The sequence below is a fragment of the Thamnophis elegans genome, chromosome 13 (genome assembly GCF_009769535.1).
Source record: "Thamnophis elegans isolate rThaEle1 chromosome 13, rThaEle1.pri, whole genome shotgun sequence".
NCBI classification, from domain to species: Eukaryota; Metazoa; Chordata; class Lepidosauria; order Squamata; family Colubridae; genus Thamnophis; species Thamnophis elegans.
Window position 1 is genome coordinate 50280592 of NC_045553.1, and position 24813 is coordinate 50305404.

At 47.8% G+C, this 24813-nt stretch overlaps 1 protein-coding gene across 2 annotated transcripts in view; it reads right to left on the minus strand.

The window, feature by feature from the left end:
• The window catches only part of KMT2A (lysine methyltransferase 2A), a 31030-nt gene extending 10123 nt beyond the window's left edge, over positions 1-20907 (minus strand). Inside the window, exons 1-26 of one of the 2 annotated variants that reach the window (XM_032230005.1) lie at positions 19538-20907; positions 17302-17371; positions 13267-15995; positions 11969-12146; positions 11531-11765; positions 10646-10710; positions 10153-10533; positions 9592-9665; positions 9062-9193; positions 8813-8926; positions 8060-8206; positions 7843-7938; positions 7474-7594; positions 6972-7085; positions 6320-6504; positions 5541-5714; positions 5136-5246; positions 4855-4928; positions 4441-4640; positions 4055-4161; positions 3090-3227; positions 2271-2429; positions 2068-2185; positions 1904-1982; positions 905-1065; positions 265-423 (exon numbers count right to left, since the gene is read on the minus strand). In XM_032230005.1, coding sequence (XP_032085896.1) covers positions 265-423; positions 905-1065; positions 1904-1982; positions 2068-2185; positions 2271-2429; positions 3090-3227; positions 4055-4161; positions 4441-4640; positions 4855-4928; positions 5136-5246; positions 5541-5714; positions 6320-6504; positions 6972-7085; positions 7474-7594; positions 7843-7938; positions 8060-8206; positions 8813-8926; positions 9062-9193; positions 9592-9665; positions 10153-10533; positions 10646-10710; positions 11531-11765; positions 11969-12146; positions 13267-15995; positions 17302-17371; positions 19538-19543 — 6127 coding nt within the window. In that variant the 5' untranslated portion in view covers positions 19544-20907. Of the gene's footprint in view, positions 1-264; positions 427-904; positions 1066-1903; positions 1983-2067; positions 2186-2270; positions 2430-3089; positions 3228-4054; positions 4162-4440; positions 4641-4854; positions 4929-5135; positions 5247-5540; positions 5715-6319; positions 6505-6971; positions 7086-7473; positions 7595-7842; positions 7939-8059; positions 8207-8812; positions 8927-9061; positions 9194-9591; positions 9666-10152; positions 10534-10645; positions 10711-11530; positions 11766-11968; positions 12147-13266; positions 15996-17301; positions 17372-19537 lie in introns of both variants that reach the window. The other variant, XM_032230003.1, reaches the window with a different exon arrangement.
• Positions 20908-24813: the final 3906 nt, after the last annotated feature.

The window sequence follows — 24813 nt, forward strand, 5'->3', positions numbered from 1 at the left end:
TAGCTCAGTTCTGCTTTTGACCTCGGAAGGCAGAGAGATGGGCTTTCTCTCAAAATGACACACCAGGAAAGGGAAGAAAATTTCTGCCAGGCTTTAAGTTACAACAGGGCTAGGTTAGTCTTATCTGGAAATACTTTTTAAGGTATTTAAATTAAATAAATAAATGTCTGAATATAGTTTTTAAGTAAGAAAAAGAAACATTCCATATTCTCAAGCTGTAGTTAAGTCAAAAGCCATCACAGAAAAAAGAGTCGTGAGCCAGACCTGCAGAAGGCAATGGCCTCGAACCCGGAGTTCGCTGGGAAGGAGCAAAACTCGGCATTCTGATGCGCAGAGCCTTGAAGTTCTGAGGATGTGGAGGAAGATCTGCCGAGGGAGGGTTTAGCTCAGCTGATGCCACATGACCATCTCTGGGTGGAATTTCTGCTGCAGGAGAAAAACAGGACCATCTACATTAAAATTTTATCTAAATCTAAATTAAAATCAAAGTGTATTTGAACAATTTCAGGGGGGAAAGATCAAAAAGAATCATTTCTCCTCAGTAGCTTCTATTTCCATAGGAAAGGGAAAGAAAGGGCCTGCACACCACATCAACTAGGAGGGAGGAAAATGTTGGGAGGGGGGATTTTGTGAGAGAAATATTTCTCCAGTGGCATTTCTGAGAAATTCCGCCTGCCCTTCGGTTCTCCAGTAGGCAAAGGAGACTCAACTCTGAAAGGAGGCATGTCTTAAATGCCAGTTTCTAGAGGAAGCCACACTGCCCACTCAGCCCCTTCCTGCCTCCCTCTGGAGCCGAAGAGAAGCATTTCTGCAGGGGAACCTCTCAGCCCCCACTTCAAAGGCAGCTCCTGGAAAGGAACTGGGCCCAGGGAAGACAAGGCTGCCCTCTTCTGCTGCCCCACACCTGAAAGTGACACTGGGCTGTGGACAATGGTCCGGTTGTCATCATGTTCCATGGTGCTGTTGATGTCAGAGTCTAGGAGAGGAGGACGGCATTCCATGATCTTGCACGTGTAAACACAACGTTTTCGAGCATCCGTTGTGCTCCAGTAAACCCGGGAGCACCTGGACAAACAGTACATACATCAGATAAGTGCTGGGACAATAACATAATTTTTCTGGAAATGTTGAAGCCACAGAAAAATGGACGTTTTGGAAAAAGGAAACAAAAACAAAATAATTTTAAATGATCCTGTCTCAAATTTAATTTTTCATGTGAATTCATTTAATTTATATTGACTATAAAAGTAAGTAATGTTACTAAAATAGAATAACTCAAGATCCTTTTCTTTCAATTACTGTATGATGATTTTTCCTGCTCTTTGTTTAATGGGTTACGGCGGCTGGAATCTCAAGCGCAGAGGATGACAAGAAGCGCCTAGCCGGAGTATTTGGGGCAGAGTCCCTCGTCCCTTTTGCAACTGCTGCTGCTCGCTCACAACACAGGGACGTGTAAGGAAGAGCTTCTGTTGTGCACATTGTAAAAAATATGTGCAGGGAAGGGATTTAGCATATGGATGCCGCACCTTAAAAGTATTCACTCTAAAGGAAGGTAGCAACTGCCTTCTTTACAATCATTTGAAATTGTGATGGTAATGAATAACTTTACAAACAATCCTTGCATTTACAACCTTTGCAGGTCTGTAAAGCAAATGAAAGCTGAAGTAAGACCTTAAGCATAGTTGTGTGCTTCACTTAATTACCAAGCTGCCAATTGCAATTGTGGTCACAAAATGAGAACTACCTCGTATTTCATAATCAAATTTAAAATGAACAATGAGCAATAATAAGGAATCAAAAAAGTTCTTTTTTCCATTTCTTGTGGGGAATCGGCCAACCAGCCCTGCCCCCCCCCCCCCCTCTTCCCGAAAGAGCTTGGGACCCAGGAGCGGCTTCCACTTACTGATATCCAACTGGAAAGAGCTTGTCTTCGCAGTCAGAAAGGTCGTTCAGGATGCCGAGACAATCGATGCTCATCGACCCTACGTGGAAGTAGAAGAACGGCTGAAGCACCAGAACAGCAGGGGCACAAGAGGGCATCTAGTCTGACTCCACACACGGGCTTACCAATCATCACATGGATGTTCTCTGGCTCCAAACCGTTCAGAAACTTCCTCCTCAAGCTGATTCCTTCAAAATCCACAAAGACTCTTCTCAAGACCTCAAAGCCATTTTCTGGCACTATCTGCAAAGACGCCCACGGCAGAATAAGTCACCCGGGCAAAAAGCAAGTGAGGGGCAAGAAAAGGGGCAAGTGGCACAGGACGCACCTCTCCTTTGATCATGTCCTTGTGTCGTGGGCAGTACACCTTCTTATCCTCCAAGAAGACACAGTTTTTGGCCCGAGAACACATAAAATGGTAGTTACTGGTACAAGTGGCCAGGCAGCAGCCGACTGTGGCACCCGACTTCTGGCAGAACTCACATCGCTGCAAGATTGGCATGTTACTCTGATTGTCAAACTGCACAAATACTGCACGGTTAAAATGAATGTTTTATATATCTGATTATTATGAGATCAGAGAACTCCTAATTGGCCCATCTTTCTTGCCCTTAGCTGTAAGCAAGCAAAGCTCCTGGTCTTCCCCCCCCCCCCCCCCCGTGTTTTTACAAATTAAGCATATGTTTAGGGTTACCACATTGTATATTTCACTCATTTAAGCATACATTTACATCTATTTGTTTAACACAGCGGCCGAGAACGTTCAGCAGGCGCTCTGAAGCAATCCGAAGGAATCGGCACTTAAGGAAGAGACTGAGCCTCAGTTCAACTGCTCGGGGCAACTCCCAGCTTAACTGCTGAAAAGCCCCTTTTTACGCCCCAGTCTGGCTGCTAAGACTCTGCCAAGCAGAGCCCATTCCACACTCCGCAGGCTCCTTTGTTCCTGTCACCGGCACTACTGAAATGAAACAATAACATTGAATTCGCAGATCTTTTTCTTTCAGAAGAAACCTTTTTTCCCTTTCTGAAAATGCTGCTCTGAGGTCCCCCAACTGGAACTGCAGTACAAAGACGCCCCGTTGCGCCTGGAGTTTGGCAAGGAGAGAAGCGCGGCAGTGGACTCTCAGCAGTCACACCAGCTACCCACCAGCTGCTTCCCACGGATCACAGCCACGTGCACATTCTTCAGAGAGCCATCCTCCTCCTCAAACACTTCGGCTGACCACAGGGCACAGTTCACGTGGCTCCACTCGTTCTGACCAATGTAAAGGAGACGGCCAGCATCCTGCGGAAAAGCAAAGAGCGTGCCACCAAAGGCACTCACAGGCAGAAGTCCCACCCTGTTCAGGGAGGAAGGGCTGGTGAGCAGGGAGGGTGCCCAGAGAAGGCCCATTATTTTGGTCTCAGTTCGAAGATGGCTTGATCCTCTGTAAATACTGCTAAGGCGCCTTCAGACTGTGGCCAAACGATCAGCCCAAGATTCCTCTCCCATGCAACTGCTAAGCCAGGTGTTCTCCATCCTCAACTTATGCCTGTTTTTCTTTTACCATGTAGGTTTCCCCAATGCTTTTACAGCTGTTTGTATTCTAACAAAATATCTGAATTTCATCATGAGATCCTAACCAATCTCTACCACCTCTGAGTCATCCGTAAAGAATGGGAAGAATCCCTCAGTCACTAATATTTTTCTAGTTCTCTTTTTCCAAACGCTTCCTGGAAACCAGGCAATGAATTCTGGGCCCGTCTTCTAGGCATGAAAGCCGGCTGGCCGGAGGACTTTGGGCCAGTTGCTCTCTTTTAGCCAAACCCACATTACAAGACTGCTACGGAGGGGGAACTGCGAGGCAGTTGGTGTGTTGACCATGTCTGCTGCTTTGAGCTGACTTTTTAAGTGGGATAAAAATGTAACAGTCTCTTTGATAACATTACTGCCAAGTGAATTTGCTCGCCAAAGTCTCAGAGGGATTTAATCGAATGTTTTTAACGGACAAACGAGATCACTCTAAGGGAGGAAGGGGACTCAAGATCAATCTGCCAGGATTAGTTGAAGGAGACGGAGCCAGCAGGAGAACCTCAGCAAGACTGGAATCGGGGCAGTCTGGCACTACTTACGTTGCCTCCGTCATCACCGTACTTCAGGCAGAGAGCGCACTGCCGGTTGTCTTCCACATCCGGAGGCGGGGAAAGAGCTGGGCTGTCGTCTTGGCCTCTGTCGGGACCTCAAAGCAAACGGAAAGCATTAACTCCCAAGGAGGAATATGGGGAAGAAACGGGATTAGCTATGGGAGCCATTGACCCAGTTGCAAAGGGATGAGCAGTTAAGAGCTCTTTCAAGCAACTCAAAGGATGGGGTGGGGGGTGGGGGAGAAACGGGATGGATTTCATTTAGGCAGAAAGTGGGCCCCCAGGGCTCCTCTCTGCTCCCCCAAAGCTGAAAAGCCCATCTTCCGGGAGAACCTCCCACAGAGAGTGCAAGAAAAGGAGGCTCAACTTCTCACTGGATAAGGGTGAGGCAGGGAGGTGCAGTGGCGTGGGGGAGCTTGGCTCTCCCGGCGCTTTCAGCTTTGGAGCTGGGATTATTTTCTTCATCAGGGGGGGCTGCTGCTGCTGAGCAGAAGAGCTTTCTTCGCGTTCCTGCCACTGTGCATAGTTATGGTCAAGGGAGGGGGGCAGCACAGCGTTAGGCAGCATTCCACTGCTGAAAGACAGGAAGAGACACAGCCGTCAGTTAGATGCAGCTCTCCACTTCCAAAGCCCTCCAGCTCGTCCCTCAGCTCTCTTCGGAGACAGGGCGCTCGACCGAAGTTGCTGCATGCGGCCAGCGAGGCCGTTCGGAAGTCCAGGTGGTTTCCAAGGGTACCACCTTTGCTTAGCAACAGGGAGTGGCTTTGTGAAGCAGAGCAATTACTTACTTTGCCGTGACTTTGTTTGGTTCCCAAAACCTTGACTTCTTTACATTGAACCATGGAAAAACTCGTTCCATTTGCTAAAGAGGAAAACCACAATTTTTAATAAGATTCAGTATTACTTTGCTTGTCATTAACCTTTTAAGAAAAGTGCCTCAGAGCTCGGCAAATTTATCGGAATGATGAACTTATGACAGATTTAAAAATGGTTTCTAGGAGAATCGGAGCTGCTCTGGGAACAAGGGCAACACCCACTTTCCTCCAGGCAAGGGCAAAATACAGCCTACCCTCATGAAGAAGGACTTCACCACACTGTTGGCCTTCTTGAGCTCCAGCTGCCCTCCGTCGGCATTGATGGCTGCTTGGATTATCTTAACAAGATCGTCGCTGAACTCCAGCTAGATGGGAAAAACAAGACCCACCTCATCAGGGTCCTTAAGGGATGCCTCAATACCGGCATTTCCATCGGGCAGCTCCCTGGCCCAGCCATGCCGGGGTCAAATGGGTGGCCTCCTCTTCACTACTCACAGGAGGGGAAACAGGGCAACAACCGTGCACGAAGTGGCAAGAGGATGGCGGCCTTTCAGTGCCCAGTGCCCCGCCATGGCCTCTTTTAACTCGGCTTCAATTTTCTCTCCACCCCAGCAGCAGAAGTCCTGAAAGCGAGGGTGGCCGACCGCGCCAAGACCTACCACAGAAGAATAGCCTCCTTGGTCCATCTTCCTCTTCACGCCTTCTAGATCGAGCAGTGGCTCTTCTTCCTGCTTGCCAACCTCTGTAAGGATAGGAGGGTCTGGGCCTTTGGGAGAACTGTGCGAGGGTGGGCTTTCCTCTGTTTCAGGGTTCAGGTCAGGAGGCTTGGCTGCCTGAAGACAGATAAGAGGGTAGAACATTTTCTGCAGAATTTTACAAACAATATGCACAGCATAGTAATCGAGGGGAGAGGGTTACTTCCGCACATTAAGAAAATTAATGCTCCTGTCTCTGGGACAACAGTTCTTCCACCTACCGTTCCACACACCTGGGACATTAATGCCTGACACATTTTTAAACCTACAGCTCTTCCAATAATGCACAAGTATCCATTGCATTCAGCTACCTTGGAACAGGGAAACTGGGGGGTGGTGGTGGTGGTAGGGCCACCTCCCAAGACTTGACAGAGCCTTGGAAGAACGCAGCCATGGGGTCTAAGAGAGCTCGTTGGCGCACAGCAGTGTTTCTTCAGGATTCCTCCAACTTTAACTGACATAGGATAATAATTGGCATATGAACTGTGATAGTTGATACCAAAGCTTCAGTTCTTAGCACAGAATTGACTTCAGATTGTGTGATGCTTAGCTAATTCTGCTTCCCCCCCCCTGCCCCCGCCCCTAGAAATTCTGTACTTCCAACAACCAACATCTCCTAAATAGACAGACAGGCAAACACGGAGTTGGTTTGTTAGTTTGGGAAAGAAAAAAGGTAGACATACCTGCCGATAACGCAGCAAGTGACTGGTCGTCCTAGAGTTCAGCAGGGCTGTCAAAACCTGCTTTAAAGAAAGCTGCAGCTCTTTCTCGAGGGCCAGCCGCCATTCGGGAGGATGCTGTTCAGTGCAATTAATGCAGGTGTAAGCCACACTCTCTGGAAGGTTAGAGAGGATCTCATACATCTCATCTGGAGAGAGAAATGGCGATGGTTTCCTGGGTGCCGGAAGGGTGTGTTGGTGCAGTGGTAGGAAAGGGGGGCGGGAGGATAAGGGCTTGACTATGTTCCGAAGTCTCAGGATCGGAAAAATGTGGCGCCTGCCAACTCAGCCAACTGACACCAACTGAGAGGAATGCGCCCTGCTGGGCATCTGGAGCGGGGGTTTATACGGGAGTCTGCTAGTTTCAGTAGACTAACCCTTCCCCAAACCATCTCACAGCATTTCCGCTCACCTTCCGCGATCCAAGACAACCGCGAGACTTTCTAAAACTGGCTCAAGGCACAGATTGACACCGTCGCATTTCTGTCTGTGAGCATTAGAGGAATTTCTGGATACCTTTCCTGTGGGGTTTCCCCACCTTTTTTTTTTAAAAGCAGAGTGATCTGCAAAAGTAATCTAAGGGTGACGTCTGTTGACGGTAAATGCTGTTCCTCACCAGAGAGGTCTTCGCATTTGGCGTGAACCCAGCGGTCACACTTCCCACACTGCATCATCTTGCTTTCGTAGTCGTCGTCATCATAGCACTTGTCACAAAGGGGGCAGAAGTTCCCTGCAAGGAGCAGAAAACGAGGAGATGGGCTCAAGCAGCCCGAGAGTCGGGGCCAAGCAGGGGCTGCGGATGCCTCACAAAGCAAGAACGGCTGCTGGCAAGTCCTGTCGCTGGCTGACCGGGGGGTGGGAGGGGGGGGACGACACACACGACCCTTCTCAGTTCATACAGGTAAAACGGGGCTTATGGTGGGTTATTTAACAAACCACTGTTAAAACAGTGCAAGTCTTAGTGTGATCAATGAATCAGGCAGTGTGCAATTCTACCTAGGAAGCTGTCCGCCATCCCCCTTCTAAGGCCAGGTCGAAAAGCAAGACTTTCCCTTCGGGTGGAATGGCTGCCAACCCTCCCAGGCCTTGGTCCTCAATAGCATTCGGCCCTTTTGCACCTTTAGCGAAGAGTTTGGCACAATCGTGACACAAGGAGAAGTCATGGGACCATTGTGCATCCCACCCTTTGCCTGGAGTTGTCGCCCCACAGCTCTTACAGCGAACACACTTGGTGCAGATCTAGAAAGAGAAAAAGAAGCTTTTTTTCTCCCTAGGATGACTTATTCTGAGAACACAATATCCAATAAGGAGAAGAAATCACAACAGTAAAATAAAAGACCAATAGAAAAGGGGTACTTGAGACTGTCCATTTCTCCAGGAATCTGTATAATCACACCCACTCTCCTTCCTCCCCCCTTTCTTCTATTTTGTTTGGGCAACAAAGTCTGCTGAGAGACACCCCCCCCCGATTCCCCAGAAAAACATACCCACACTTTCTTCTTCTTTGTGGGCTTAGTTGGGTAGTTGGGTCCCAGGCACTCTGGGTGGTAGCTGTTCCGGCACTTATTGCACTCCAACAATTGCTATGGGGTTGCAGAAAAGAGCCGTGGCGTCACACAAAGCCACACAGCATTTTAGGCTCCAAGGGGCCTGTCCGGGGCCCCTCAGCTCTGCCCCAGGTTCTCAGAAAGCGAAGGGAGTTACCTTGGAGGCCTGATGCTGCCTTCCACACACATGGCAGAACTTGCAGCGGCGACAGCACCAGTTTTCCAACTGGTCTTCCTGGGGCCGTTCGTTAACCTCTAAACAGAATTTGTGGAAAGGCTCACAGCAGACCTGGCAATAGACAAACTGCAAGCAAAGAAACAAGTCAGCCAAGCAGGCAGGCCACTCTCTCTCTCTCTCTCTCTCTCTCTCTCTCTCTCTCTCAGTAAGTTCCAGAAACGGTGAGTGCCAAAGACATTTTCCCCTTGGGAGCAATGTAGTAAATTACAAGGCAGAAAGTGCTGGGAAGTTCCAGCTGCTATGTTGAGTATCAAACAAGTGACGAGTACCGAGATAAACATTTTGTGTCAAAATGCAGAAAACCAAATCCAAAGAATTTCAAAGCAATTGAGTATCAAGGTACCCGTCTAATACGAAACTGGGTCCATAAACAAAATCGTCTGAAGATGCTTTTAGACCACATCCTAACTTGTCTGTGAGCAATTTCACTTCTACAGCAATCCCAGACTCCGCAACAAGGAAAAATATTTTTCAGGGCTGAGGAGGAACTGGCAGAAGTTGGGACCAGTTTGTGTTTTCAGAGGCAACTAAAAAACTTTTAAAACAACACGATTCTGCAAGAACAACGGATTGTTTTGATGAAGGATTCAATTCCATCTATGTCTTTCAAATTTACTTAAACAATGCAACTGAAAAAGAAACCCCATACCCCATACCTGGCTATTCTCTTACCTCCACGTTTCCGCTGCTGGCACACAGGAAGCAGACCACTCTGGGAGTTATCGGAATGGAGGTCAGGATGCCCAGACCCCCCATTTCCCAAAGGCTTTCAGCCTCACAGTCCTCCTGAAAAGCAGAGAAGCAAGGCTTGTGTGAGCTGGCTCTGCCAGTCCCTCAAGGCTGCTTGCTGGGCAGGACCGTGTGGTGAGAAGGGAGGGAACCGCCCCTCCTCCAGGGCCCAACTCAACGCTGCCGTGTTACCTTGAAGTCCACTCGGATCCTGTGGACCCCGTCGGTCAGGGGCTTCTGCTTGGAAGGGGGGGTGTTGTTGGACGAAGGGCTCAGGGTGTTGAGGGCGCTGCTCTCTGGCTTGCCGACTGGGAGGGGCTTCTCCTAGGAAGATGGGAGGCACGATATTTCTTTTCTTCCTCCCCAAACTGGTCTCAGAATATATTCATTGAAGGCCCAGGGACCTTGCCTAGCAGGCTGCGATACGTGGTCAGTCTCAAGAGACACCGCACAACTGAATTACCACGACCACCAGACAAGGAACAATAATGGAGAAATATTACACGTATATTAGGTACCCGGTTTTTCTTAAAAGGCCAGAAATGCTAGTATTTGGATAAGAGTCCACGCGCACTTTTTGGAAGCCCAGACTTGGCTTTGGATGGTGTGCGCTGGGTTTGCATCCTTTGAAAGGGGGGCGAGGTGAGGATGAGGCTTTAAGTAGGAGGACACAATCACAGAACATTTTTTTTTTCTTGAAGCAAGATGAAGCCTGAGGTTACCTTCTCTTTTGGTTTCTGTTTCACCGGTAAGCTGGGACGCGGAATGATTTTCTTCTGTCTGTTTTGCTCAACGGCTAGAAAAAGTACAAACATACTTTGCAATAAGCTAAGATTTGTCTCTCGAAGCGACGAGGCGTTTGGGATCTTGTTAGGGCAGAAAAGACAGTATCCACTTTTTGCTTCTAGAAACAAAGCCCAACTCTTCTAATCAAGTGATACCCCAGGCCTCTCCCCACTCCCCAAGGAGACCAATTTCTTCTGCTTTAAGTACGGGCCTAGATTAAACCGAAAGACAGAAGCAAGAGGGCTTTGCTAAAGGAGCGGGATGTGCGTACAGCAAACAGGTACACAGGAGGAGAAAAAGAACAAACGATTACAAAAGAGAAAGGCAAGTCCAATTTGCCTGCTGCTTCCTCATGCGGCCATTGATGTGTGCCCAAGAATTTGCATGCAGATGTTGAGTCGGGACGTTTCCCCCCTGTGGGAGGCAGTCTTACACCAGAGAGCAAGGCCCGACCGGGCTCTCCGGGGAGCAGGGATGTCGGGAATGTCAACACGTACCTGTTTCCAGAGATGGCGCTATTTTTTTCTTGGGCTCAGCCAGGACGGTTTTGGGGGCTTCCTTCTTGGGCGGGCCTGAGCTGGGCGGCTGGGCAGGAGGCAAGGCAGGAGGGGCTTGCTTGCCAGCTTTCCGGGTGGCAGAAGGTAGAGGCTGCTTGGGGTCTGGGGCAGGCGGTGGCGGCAGCTGCCCTTCCTCCATCTTTCCTTCACTGGCCTTCCGGGCTTGTTCGCTGCTTTTCTTGGAGGCCGGATCCTCTTTGCCCAAAGCCAGAGGAGGAGGAGGAGCCGCTGCTGCTGCTGCTTTTGGCTCCCCCTGAACCTTCCCCAGCTGGCCGTCTTTCTTTTCACCGGACTTGGATTTCCTTTCCTTTTTTTTCACGGCTGCAAAGCAGAAAAGCACCTGGATGGGGCTGCCAGCCACACAGGGCGCTGCTCCCCTGAAAGCCCCCGTGCCCCGCCCCTTCCTGCCCCCCCTCTGCACAGGGCCCCCCACCTTTGGCTTGCTTCTGGAGATAAGCTTTCGATGGCATCCACTGCAGGTTCTGACACTTCCTCATCCTTCAGGAAGAGAAGAGGGAGGGACGGAAAGACACCTTACTAAGCGCTCCAGGGGGGGATTCTGCCAGCAGGGTCCCCGGGTCCCCTCTGAGCCGGGTGGTTTTCTTGCACCCAAACGAGGTCACATCATCACTAACACTGACGATGTTACCTAGTTGGGTCATGAAATGTCTGCAAGAAAACAAATCCGCGCAGACAGCACCAAGAGTCCTCATTTCAACCCTGAGCTACAAATATTCCCATTTATTGGTCTTCTGTCAGCCCAGGTCATTCCCGACTCACAGGGGGGAGGGGAAGGGATCCCGTGAAAAGAAATGCCCTGGGCTGCCCCTCCCCCCCCCAAGCTCCCAGGTAAATCTGGTTGCTTGAAGCGATTGGCACCAGCAGGAGATGCGTGGCAATGCCAGCCGCTCAGCAGCTGCAGGGAGAAGGACCCACTTGGGAGTCTGTTCAAGGGAGAGAAGAGGAAGCCTTCCCTGTCCCGGCCTCAGACCAGCCAGGCAGCCCGAGGAGGACAGAAGGACGGAGGGAGGATTCGCACAGGGGGGCTGCTTCCCCATTGCGCTCAGGGACAAAAGCCAAGACGGCAACAGGAGGCGCCTGCATCAGGTGTGGCAAAGGTCTTTTACTGAGCTCCCCTTTGCTCCCCTTCCACACGCCGGCTTCTTTCTCGGTCTGAGACACAAGAACCCTCCGGCCGTTCGGGTGGGAAAGGCGCGGGAAGGTCTGGCACCCTTGGCACCTCCCCAGCGAGCGCGAGGTCAGGGTTTGAGGGTGCCCTGCTGCCCCCTGGGAGGAGGCCCCGCAGCCATGCACTTACTTGCAACACTGCTTTTTTATGTTCCGCCCACCAAACTTGGGCTTATCCAGACAGTTTGTGCAGACGCCACAATCTTCTGGGACTTGGCAGCCTGGACACTGCCCACAGCGCCTCGACCGGCGGCCTTTCTTCACGGGGGGCTCCTGGGGGGCCTTGCTTCTGGTTACGGGCTTGATGGGCTTGACGGGCGGTGCAAGGGGCTCAGCCTCTTCTGACCCAGCAACAGAGGATTTGTCTGCCAAAAGGACCACCGGCTATTAATTCAGCATCATCCGTGGAGGGGAAAAGTGGCGATTGGGCTGCTTGCCCTTTTTCTAAAGGAGATTGTTCTTTTTTGCAAAAGGACTCTTCCATTTAGCAGCACCCCTTATGTTAATTTCTAACGCCCCTTGAGATGAGGAAAGGGATGCCGTCTTCCACCCAAATTAAAACACTTACCATCGTTCCCCATGGAAGACAGTATCTTCTCCCGTTCTTCCCATGGTAAGGCACTCAGAGTGGGCATGTCATCTGGGAAGACGGCTCGCTTGCGGCCCAGGGCTACGGCTGCTCTCCTGCAGACATGCTTGATGCGTGGACCTCGCACAGAGGTTTCTGAGGAGTCGCTCTCTTGACCCTAGAGAAACAGGTGGAACAGGGTGAGACAACCATCCTGCCATGAGTAACAGAATTCCAGGAGAGAGGCACGGCTGGCTGCTTATGTTTCCGAGTGAGTTCCCTTCCACGAGGCAGAGAGGCTTTGCCTGAAGCCAGCCACTTGCAACTGTGCAGGTATAAACACAAAATGCATCAAGGATCTCGGTGTGTACGAGCTTAGGATCAGCATCTACTAGAAATAACACATAGCAACATCTACATATTGCAAGACATTTAGTAGCTGTGTTGTATATAACTACCCACGGCAGCTGGGATGGGCAGGAAGAAAAAAGAAAGAAAGTATGGGTTTTTTTAATATAAAAAAGCCCCCCTTGCAGTAATTCAGAGCTCATCTCTTTCCCCAAGATGGAAGGTCTAGGCTAGGGCTATAAAATGTTTTCAATTAAATTCCCAAACGATGTTCTGGAGTGCAATGGGATTCACAAGATTCCTGGAAGACGGAAAATGGAAAAAAATCCCTCAGAGGGAGGAGAGGTAATTTAAAAAATATTAGACTGTGCAGAAATGAACAGATGAACATTGGCAATTAATGAGAAGGAAGAATTAGAGTATTATAAGATCTAGGGATATTTTTATCGCTGGATAGAAAACGAATGTAGACAAAAGGAAACAGAAAATTGAATAATTTGGAACAGAACGTAGAATTATATGGGAGGAGTTGACTTAAAAGGCAATTGAAATGTAAATGAAAGGTAAGATAGAAATAGATTTAAAGTGATGTAAAATATGATGACACAAAGATCGTACCCAGGGGACACACTGTAAGGCCATGGTTATGGAAAAATAAAAACATTAAAAAGAGAAAAGATTCCTGGGAGGCCAAGTGCTGCCCATTCTGGTGCAGGCTGAAATTCCTTGTCGAGCCCTAACAAGGAAGGGAAGACGCGGGAAGCTGTGAGCGAGCAGCCCACACAGCCTGCCAATGTCTGTGAGCAGTGGCCGCATAACAGGAAACGTTTCCCGGCTTCTCTGAGTCTGCATGGCGAGGCCCACTTGCACCTTTTCTCGGGGAACCCTGGTCAGACCCTGGCTTCCTGTGCCGCCTCCCTTCTAGTCCCAGTTTCTTTGGAAGAAGTTACCTGTCCTTTGGGCTGATCCGCCTGCTTAAGGGACTTGCTCTTCTCAATCTTATAGAGCTGAGCTTTGGCTTTCTTCAGGAGGCTGGCGACCCTCTTGTCCGCCATTGGAAGTTTATCGGCATGAGCCAGTACTGAGCTGATGGAGGAATGTTTCACGATGCCAAGTGAGGCGGCAGGAAGACGCAGAGACTCCTCCTTTTCTGCAGAAGAGGCCACCAGGCCAAGGTCCAGAGTCGATTTCTCCAAGCCCCCCGCTCGGCTTCTCTTGGGCAACTTGGTCTTTATGCTAGCTGAGTCCACAAGGACCACTGCAGGGACATCTGCCGCTGGATCAGGGCCGGCCGGTTTCCTCCGTCCCGCGGGTTTTTTGGCAAAGGACGAGGTTGCGACATCTTCACTGACGATGACCTTCCCTTTAGAACCGCGAGTGGATGGGAATAAAGCAGAGCCGCCCTGGATTTCTGAAGCCGCCGCCGCCGCCTTCTTCTTCTTCTCTTTCCTCGACTCGTGCTTGTTTTCCTTCTCCCTGTCTCGGTCTCTTTCTCGGCTCTTCTCCTTCTCGGGGCTGCTGTCCCTTTCTCCGTCTTTGGGCAGCTCCTCGGCAGCTTTGTCCTTGCCTCTGGTCCTCTCCGCCTGGGGCTCCGGTGCAAACCAAGGGAAAAGGGGAGCAGTGCCGCCTGATGGGAATGGCTCGGCAGGGAGGCCTGTCTGCTTCCTCGGTCTCTGGCTTTTCTCTGTTGCTTCCCCGGTCTGGGACAGGGATTGCGAAGGGAAAGCGAAGGTGGTGGCGTTTAAGGCACTGCTGGCAAGGGAGCCGACAGAGATGCTCGTTAGGGAAGAAGAGGCGGAGGAGGAGGACGGGGGGAGCGTGGACAGCTCGGAGGTGCTGAGTCTCCCGCTTCTTGTCCTCATAGAGTGCGAAGGAGACCTCGACTCAGACCGAATCGGACTGAAGACGCGCCTCTTTCGTTTCCTTGAAGAAGCTGCTGCTGCTGTGGTGCTTCCCGTAGCGCTTCGACTAATTGAAGAAGGCAACGTCACAGACTCAAAGATGCGCGAGTGCGCCTCACTGGGGGTGAACCTTGGCGCTCGCAACAGGGGGCTCCTCTTGTGCAGACCAAACCTTGTTCCAGAGAGAAGAGGAGAAAACAAGCGGGCCGGAGCCGTGGCCCCAGGAGGGGTGAAGCCGGCGGCAGCGGCAGCGGCAAAGCCCACGTCCTCTGGGGTCAGGGGCGGCGGCCGGAAATTATCAAAAACCGGCTTGCGGATAAGACCTTCTTTGGCGTACTTGGCGGAGGAGAAGTACTGGGGTTCGGAGCGGGAGGGCTTCAGGGAAGTCCAACGGAAGGTCGGTTCTCGGAGGATTGACTTCCGCTTCTCTTGCGCAGGAGCAGCCGCAGAAGACGGCAAGAAGGGCGATGCCAAGGGAATGGTGGGAGGCATGAGCCACGGCGCATGGTCGGAGATGCCGGCTGCTGGCTGCAGTGGGGGAGGTGGGGTGAGCAGTGGGGGAGGAGGCGAAGAAGAAGAAGAAGAGGACTGCTGCTGAGAGACACTTTGGAGGCCGGGCAGCTTCTTAGCTGCTTTGGGGGCAAAATTCTTCTCTGCCATTGAAAACCTCCTCCTCCTCCTCCTCCTCCTCTGCTCAGCCCCCTCGTTATCAAGGGAGGTGGACTCTGGCAGGGACGGGGGGACTTCTGGAGCATTGTTGCATTCTTCCGAGAGAGCTTGCATCTCTTCGGAAGCCTGTGAATCTGTGGAGGTATCAACACTGGGACTGCTGGACCGTGAGGAGTCAGAAGATAGCTGGGAGGAGTGCTGAGATGCGACACTGGACTTCTCGCTCGATTCGCAAGAGGTAGCACTGAAGCGGCTGTTTGGGGTAGACTCCAAGCGTGCAATTTTAATTGGCGGGTCGTAGTCTTCATCTTCAATGAAACGCTTGGGAGTCTTAATTATTCGCGAAGAGATGGCACTCACCACAGGCATGATGAACTGCCGGATGTTTTTGAGCTGAGTCCTCCCCTTCCGGCCCTGGAGCTTCGCTGCTTCTTTCTCCATTTTCTTCTGAGCTCCTTTTTTTGCCTTCTGCAAGAGCTGCTTGGCGATGGTGGCATCTGTCCTCTTGCAAGAAGGAATCATCCTTACTGGTCTGCGAGGGCTCTGCCTAACCACCGTTGGCTTTTCGTCTTTGGGGAGGAAGGGGACTCCTCCCTCTCTTTCCTTTCGTGCCCTCTGGACTTTCTCCAACTGGGAGCATACAAGAGCCGGCATGGCCTTCAAGCGATCGGAAGATGGTGGCCTCCCTCTTCTGCGGACAATCTGAATCCCTTTCCTCCCAATCTGGAGCTTCCCGGATTTGAACTGGGACTTCAGCGGACAGAGTTTGCCTGTTCTTAATTTCTTAATTTTTGCAGCATGCTGAAAGGTAGCCGATGGTGCCCGCTTTGTTTTCTTTACGTTCTCTTTTTCCTCCTTCCCTCCTTTCTGAGCATCTGGAATGCACTCTTTATGGCTGATCTTGAATTTCACACTGGTTAGAGCAGGAGGTCTCCCTCGCCGTTTTTCTCCACTTTTAAATTCTTTCCTTTTTATGTTTTCCATGGACGTAGGTTCCGGGTTGCTTGAAGGCGAATATATTGGCAAGGACTCTGGTAGAGCAGCTGGACTTCGGTCTGAACCGTTCCGAGGTCTCCCACGAGGTTTACGTGCACTAGCTTTGACTGAGACTGCAGGAAAAGAACAGAAATGTGTACGTTAAACAGGGAAATCCTTCTTTTCAGGCATGACATAAAATGAAGAAAGGAATGAGACAAGAAAAGAAGGAAAGGGAAGGGGGGGACAGAGGGAGGGAGATTCAACATTTCATAGTTTTAACAATAAGTCAATGTCTGATTTCTACATAAATAGGTTTAGTACGCATATTTAGATGAATAAGATTATAATGCTAGGAGAATTAAACTAATCAGTTTACCAGATGATAAACTGAGTCACAAATCAGCAATGGTTGGACTTGGAGCAGGAGAAGTCATCCTGGATTATCAAAAGCCTTAGGAGCTCAGCAGCAAGGGAAACGGGATTTAGTAATCCCCTGCTACTTTCACTAGCCAACGGTCAAGACAGAAACGACACATCTGAATTTAAATTTCATTTCTTTTTCATCAGGACATTCAAAGCAGGCTTTAATAATAAATGGCATTTCTATTGGCGGGCATTTTCATAGATGCCTTGAAATATGCATAATGGGCTAGGGCAGAATTGTGTATGGTGGGAATGCTTAAAAGAATCAATTAACTTCCAAAGGATTACATTTAGTCTTGAAGACTAAGTCATATCATTCAGGCACTTGTGTCACAGGAACATTTTGCCCATTATAAACCCAGTTAATGAATCTCAGCCTAATCTTCAGGGAAAAATGCTGGAGAAAGCCACTAAAATGTTTCCCTGGGATTCCCAGAGCTGGCAGCAGAAAACTTTTGTTTTTAAAGGGCAACTGCAGCAGCCAAGATACCCTGTACTCTCTCTACGATGTAACAAAGTCTTCTCAATACACTCCTGGTGTGAAATGGAGGGGAGAATGTGTGTTCCCCAAATAGCGAGTTTTGACTCCATTAATGTGGAAGTATAAGAATCTGATTAATGATTTAAGCGTATTGTGCAACTAAGGTATGATTTACAGGATACCGTATTGTGTAGCCTTGTTGAATTTACTTGCATGCTGGGGAGTGTTGTTTTGATCTGGGCAGTACGGTGGCTTTTACTTGTATTTTCATATATCACTGGGCTTATTGTATGCTGCCAAGTGTTTTCTTGGAGTTGGATGGCCTTCATAAAACTAAGGAAAGCAACAGCCGCTGTGGCTCCGTTTAGCAACCCCTTATTCGAAAAAGCTATGGCCTAGAATATTATATCAAGCCAGCAAATACAAATTTCAGATTTTGGCGCTCAACATACACTATTTAGATCAGCCACATCTAAACTCCATTAAAGCAAATCCCATTGAATATGGTTCCGATTTCAGTAGGTTGGATTTACCTGCAAGGGACTTGGGGGAATGGGCTCCTTTGGCCTCATCATCAGAGCCAAAACCTAGAAATTGCTCATCCTGCAGAAAGAGGGAGAGAGAGGGTTTAAGTAAAAAAGTATCGTGAAAACAAAATACAGTTGAGAAATATTAACAACGCTGACAATTGCCTGTTCTGAAAAAGTGGGGGTTGAAAATTGCTAAGAACCTATTTTATAGGGCATCTGCTGGAAGAGAAGCCCCCCAGGGGAAACGCATCTCATAAAGCCCCAAAGACAGCCTGGGCCTGCCTCTGGCCATGGAGTCCGCCTGAAGAAAATCAAGAATCTTACGATTCCAGAAAAGAACTATTTTTGCAGAAGGTCACGAAGGAAAGCCCCCTCTTTAAAGAGAAGCAGCCTGGCTTAGGACAGAAGCAACCACCGATAAGGGGGGGGGGGGGGCTCCTGCTGCGGGGCAGGCAAGTGCCTGGCAAGTAGTTCAGCTCAGCTGGGAGCTGCGAGGTCAGCATCTATGCGCTCCCTTGTTCGTGCTGCTCCTGTCATGGGAGCCCAGGCCAAGCCATGTTTCCCAGCTTTCTAGAGCCGGCCCAGGGCCTCCCTGGAGCAGAGGCACAGCGGCTGCCTCTGGGCAAGAGCTTCTGGCAAGACACTGCCAGCCCCCCTCCGCCCTCGGTTCTGCTCCTGCTGTGCCAGAACCTCTGGGCTTTGCTTCCTAACCTTCCCCCAAAACCTCTTGTCATCTCTCAAGGAACAGCCGTCCTGCCGCCCTGGCTCATGCGCTTCCAGGAGCCCCACCTACACAGAGAAACTGGCCATCCTGAGAGGCGGCAGCTGAGGGGAAGAGGTGGGAGAACCTTTCCTTTCATACTTTCCTGGGACACTGCAGAGGAATCAAAGAGATTGATTGGGGGCATTAAACTGCAAGATCACCCGCTTAGGGCGCTTATCCTTGTGGATGAGGGAGAGCAGAAAGGAAGCGGGGGGGGGGGGGCTGGCCGGCCTCATGCTCCCAGCTCCTCCGTCTCTGGAATGCCGGAAAAGCCAGTTTTGCACACAGCCCTCCAGAGCACAGCTCTGCCGGCCCCTCCCCTCGCCCACGTGGGTCTCCCTGCAAGAAGTAAACAATCTTTGGCTGAGGATGGGCAGAGATTCTGGCTAGCTGGCAGAAGGGGCAGCGCCTCCTTCGCATCTCTAACTAGCAGGCGGCTGACGGGTTCTAAGCAGGCAAGGAAGCAGAGCGGATGAGTCAGGCCACCAAAGCTTCATCTCTTTCCAGGGAGCCAAACTTTATCGGTCTAAGAATTTCTCAAAGAAACGGGGGCTTCTGAAGATCCAAGGCTGCAGATCCTCCAGCACTTCAACAACCCTTTCAGTCAGGACCCTGCGCTCCTTTTGCGGGGCACAGCTGGAGGAAAGCTGGAGGGAGGTGCAGAGCACAAGCCACAGAGGTTCCAGCAGCCTCAGCCGTTCAGCCCCAGGATTTGGGTCTCCAAGCTCCCATGCGGAATTCCCACTTTCCCTCCCAGCCTGGCAGTCAACAAGCCAAGAGCACGTTTTCCCTCGGGATTTACTGCATCATGATGTCATCCCCACGGACGTCGGCAGATACCCAGGAGCTCAGCAACTCTGCTCCTTCCAGCCCTGCCCTGCCCTGGCCCACTCCTTCTTCTCCGGGCTTCCCCACTGGCACTGCCACACCTCCCGGCACTGCCGCCCTGGGGATTTTGCCCGGGGAGCAACCCCAAGAGGTTTGGAAGCCAAGACCAGCTAAGGACCCCAAGGTCTTCGGAAAGCCCCCAAATCAGGTGTGGCTTTATGAAAAAAGGGCTTGTTGATTACGCTCCTTGCCACGATTTTAAAAGTATTAAAAAGAATAAATACACATATTAAAAAAATGAAAAACAGGGATTGTGCCACAATTCATAGTATTTTTAAAATGTCCATTGAAATTGGCTCTCTCTCTCTCTCTCACACACACACACACACACACACACACACGCCAGGCAAAAGAAGTGTGGGTAGAGTGAGATGGAAAAAAATAATATCAAAAACAGAAAAGCCCTCCACTCACATTTGCCCACCCAGATTAGATCTAGCTGAAAATTGTCGTCTTCTTTTTAATGTTTTATTTATTTTCGAAAGCCAAATGATCGATTGTGCAAAATGGAAATTGTGGTTTTTCTAGCCTGGTATAATGTACTTTATTCCATCATTGCAACACATGGTCTGAGGCCTAAAGACTTACAGCCATGGGGTAGCTTGGCTGACTTAGGCAGGGCTGAATATGTCTAATCCTTGGATGGAAACGCCAGAGGCCAAACTGAAAGTTGAAAAAACATTGAAGATAATTCTAAATTTTTGCTTCCACAGTTGATCAGTGCACGTTACTTACTCACGTGTAGATTCCATACTGAAAGTTAGATGCAACACCTCTGGCAAACTGGACAAATGCTATTCCAATCTATAAAGATGTTATTCGAGGCATACTTGTTCCTTTTAAAATTTCTGTATAAACGGTCTGTTCAATCATCTCAAACTGAATTTTCATCCATCAAAGAACATTGGCAGAGAACATATTTCCATCTTAATGAAGATATTTTGGTAATTTTAAAAATCCCAATAGAATATAACGAAAAAATCAGGTAGAAACACATGAGCCCAAAATGAAAATTATGGGTTTTTTTGGCAGGAAACCAAGACTATATTGCCGGTAGATTAATGGAAATTTAACTGAACTAATTCAGTTCTGTTTTTTAAATACTTGGGAGCTTCCAGGCAGGAATCTGGCTCAAAGGAGGTTCATGGATCTTATGTTCCCCAGAATTATGTTCCCAGAATTGCAGTGGGAATTTCAAGGTTTTTTCCTCCCCTAAATAGGGAAATTCTACAACTTCTACATTTCAAGTCAAATTCCTAGCATATTTTTACCTGGAATCCACTTTTTTGCTACTTCATCCCCTCCTGGAACTTGAATAATTGAAACATCTAAGGGCTGCTTGGCTGAATTTTAGTTGCTGCCCTATTTCGGAAGGGAGGCATGTTGAAGGTGGCATAATCAGCTCTGCTCTCCCTTTTCCCCACAGGGTTTAGCCTGGCTAATGGTTCAGGCAAAGTAACTACGGTGAAGACGCTGCCTGTTTCTTTACATACACTGGATATGAGCTGAAGCTCCCATAATGAACACAGGGGGCCAATCTGATTTGGCCAGAACCCCACATCTTTCTATTAGCAAAAGTAAAGACACAGGAAGGCCTAGACTTCTTTAGATGTCAGCACCTTCCGCCCAGCTGACTTGACAGGAAAATGCGGGAGGATCCCTTTTACCGGCCCTTTGGGTCCGTGCAACAGTGGCCCAGCAGAAACTATACCAACATGTGTTCTTCTCCACTGAACATGCTAGAAAAACTCAAAGCTCCCTCACGCATCCAGTACTCAAAAGGATACCACCAGGCTGCACAAATCAATTCTACAGGTAGTCCTCGATTTACAACAGTTCATTTCGTGATCATTCAAAGTTACAACGGCACTGAAAAATGTGACATGACCCGTTTTTCAAAGTTACGACCTTTGCTGCATCCCGATGATCATATGATTAGAATTCAAATGGGGAAGCCACATCCACTTAACAATGAGGTTATTAACTTATCAACTGCAGTGATTCACTTAACAACGGTGGCAAGAAAGATCGTAAAATGGGGCAAAATTAACTCATTAAATGTCTCATTTAACAACACACATTTTTGGCTCAATTGTGGCCCTATAAGTTGAGGACTACTTTTATAACAATCTTTACTTTCAACATATAAAATAAGACAACTGACCTCTTAATAACTTAACTTGGACTACAGACGTCCTATATTCATATTTTGATCTTTAAAACCTAATTTTATTATTGTAAACCACTGAAACTTATAAATGTGATGACCAGAGAAGGAAAATTGGGTAATTCAAATAGGCGTACCACGGTCTCAAAATTACTTGAGTGTAGCAAAATAATCTGTCAAATATGAGACTGAATTTGTATCTCACAAGCACGTGCTTTTTAAAATATCAATTTACTGAAGAACATATTTGGAAGTCCTTGAAAGAATACAGCCAAAGCTATAGTTTGCAGACACATCACAAGCATTTTGGAGAAAGATACAGATCTACCGAGAAACGTCAGTCCAGGTTACCACAGAAACAGGAGTTCCAAGACAACAATCCTATTGTGTCAGGACTTAATAAGGATTTACCACATCCAGTTAAAAAAAAAAGATTCTTCAGCCTGTCTTGGCCTTGGGATTCTCTAGAGCCAAGAAAATGTCATATAGCATCTTGGGTTCTACAGCAGCACAAATAAGCCCCAGCTGACTGTTAGGATCCTTTTCTCTCCATTTTTCTTCCAAGACGGAAGCCAGAATTACACTAAACGGAAGAGCAGAGAAGAAAAGTAAGAATCAACAGACTCCCCTGCTTAATAGCTTAGGCTTCAAACAGAATCTCAGAATTGTCTTCAGTTTTATACTCCCAGCAGAAAGTAAAGAAGCTCAGGAAGGCGCCGCCACCTTTACTGGCCACTGCAAGTCAGACTGCTCAGCATGCAAATACAGCATGCAAACCTCTGAAAAAACAAAAAAGGATTAGGCAGAATTGTCCCTACTACCGCACCAACCTCTCACGGCCTGTCCTATCCCTCCTCAGTTAAGAAGCAGCTTCCTACTAAAGTTGACCTAAACACAAAGGGCATAATAAAGCATTCCAAATTACATCCCGGGGCCATTTTTAAACTGCAAGTTCAGAAATTCAGTGTGAAGAAAGGGACTAAACGTAATCCCTAAATATGGATTCAGATTGCAATTTCAGCAACAAATGTCTCAAACCTTAAGACAAGCCATTCTTCGCCTATTTTATCTTGTACTGCATCCTAGGTTTTATTAGCCAACTTCTGTTTTCCAGATAAGATTCCAAAAGTCTGGATTCAAACTTTTTATCTCTGGAGTGCAAGCCAGCTAGCCAGACTTTAGGGGTAACAATACACCCCATTTTCTAGCCAAGTATCTTTAATTACGCCACCAAACTAGCTGTAAGATTACTTCCGTCTACTAGCCAGATTCTATTAGTCAGAAAAGCAAATAGATGGCTTCATGTTTTAATGTTATGATATCAATATTGTAAGTCATTCTGTCTCCAGAAATGCAGTTGCAGTAAAAAAAAAAAAGAAAGAGAAAATTCATTTATCAAAATTGGGTAAGCAGGTGTTTCTGTGAGCCACCAGACGCTGCTTTAAATGTTGAAATTTATTAGCATATGAGCAATTATGTGAACAAAATGTTTAGGAAAATTGTCACAGCAAATCACGTGTGTGTGTGTGTATGAGAGAGAGAGAGAGAGAGAGAGAGAGACATCTTCAAGGTTCTTATCTTGAATGATTCAAGCCTTTCACCAACTACAGTAATTCTATTTATGTCTCATGCCTGGTTTAAATAATTCAAAGAAGGTAACAGTACAATAACATATTATACGAAGTACCCTCAAAGTCTACAAAAGCAGTGGATCAACTGGAAGAAAAATATAATTTTGCAACTATAGAATAAATCCCAAAACGCACCATTTGCCTATCCAAGAGTTTCATCACCCAAAGCTCCAAAGAAAACAACAGAACCTGAGTTCTGCTTTTGTCTGCAATTCTTTACAGATTAGCCAGAATTTTAAACAGGACAGTTCAGTTTAACGACAGTATAAAATTAACCTATAGGGGGGCACTGCACACCAGAACAATAAGACACACGGACAGTTTTCCCGAATGCCATCACTCTGCTAAATGATTCCCACAACACTGTCAAATTATCTACTAAGGCTGTCTTACTATTATTCTTCTCCTTCTTACTAGTGCCTATCTCTTCCCACTTATGCTTGTATCTCTACAACTTATATTGTTTTTGTTTCCTAGTATGATTTGATTGCTTATTAGTATCCTATGACTGTCACCAAGTATTGTATCCTATGATTCTTGATGAATATCTTTTATTTTTTCTTTATGTACACTGAGACCATATGTGCAAAAGACAAATTCCTTGTGTCTCCAATCACACTTGGACAATAAAGAATTCTATTCTAATTCTTCAAGCATACTGGAAACATTCTAGAGCAGTGGTCATCAACTGGTGGTCCGGAGAAAAATTATTTGCAATTTTTGTATTGCACTAAATGCTATTTATCTTTAAAAAAAATAATAGTAGTGGTTTGAGGGATTTAAAATTATGAATTTAGTGGTCCCTGAGGTCCGAAAGGTTGGTGACCCCCTGCTGTTCTAGAGCTAGTGGTATCTGAAAGCAAAACAGTTTTAACACCGCGGCAGAGGTCAGGCACTCTTGCGAGCCTGCCTCAAACTGACTGCAGCCCTTCTAGCTAGGAATAAACTCACAACTTCAGGCACCCTCAGTTTGTGCTTTGGAAATGAGAATATTCCCATATATGGCGGAGGGAGGGTAATATAACTTGCAATAGGTGTGTCCATAAACAAGTGCAATGATACATTACCCAAGAACTGACCTAATAGAAGTGCATATAAGTATCTCAGGGCTGAATGTTGGAGTCCTTGTTGTTCTCTGAACGTGGCTGTTTGGTTGTAGATGCTGTGCTACAGGATAACCCATAAAGCTATGAAAAGGATAATACTTCCATGCATCAAAAACATCTCAGAAACAATCAACAGATTATTATAACCACACAGCTTTATGGTAACACACACACACACACACACACACTAACTAAAGCCCTTCAAAACATCTTAAATAAACTAAAAGACCCAAGGGAAAAAAATCTGCGACATATTGCATAAGGTCTGTTGCAGCTTCTATGCCGGGCAGACAGGCAGAGCGCATCCATGAACATCAACTAGCAGTCAGAAGACCCCACGAAAACTTTTTAACCATACAACATGGTTAACAGACTCAACCATACTTTCAGCTGTGAACATCTTAAACCAAGCTAATGCAAAAATGGATTTAGGGAATTCCTGGAAGCTTGGCATTCAGAGAAATCAGCCAGTAGAGAGCACCCAGAAATAAATCACATTTATACACTATTCAAAAACAGACAATAAAAAAGCTAAGAAGAAAATATCGTCTCCAGTTACCAACACTGGGATAAGCAGGAATTAACTCCAGACAATGAAGCAGAAAACAATAGTCGAATCAACCAAGGAGAAAACCATACAACACCCCCCCCACACACACCAATATGGAAAGGCAAGCTAATGTATATAAATAGGGAGCAAACCTCATACTCCCTACCAGTGATGATATCACCTAGTCGGGTAATGAAACATGTGCAAGCAAGCAGCCAATTTCAGAGAGCATAAGGACTCCACAGACTAGCAAAGCGCACCCATGAACACTAACTACAGTCAGAAGGCATGACAAAAATTCCTCCATCTTACCACACATGGACAGATTCAGCCATGGGAAACTAATAGTGTTTTAGGTAAACCCGGTCCCAAAATAGTAGGATCTCCTGGAAGTTTGATATTCAGACACA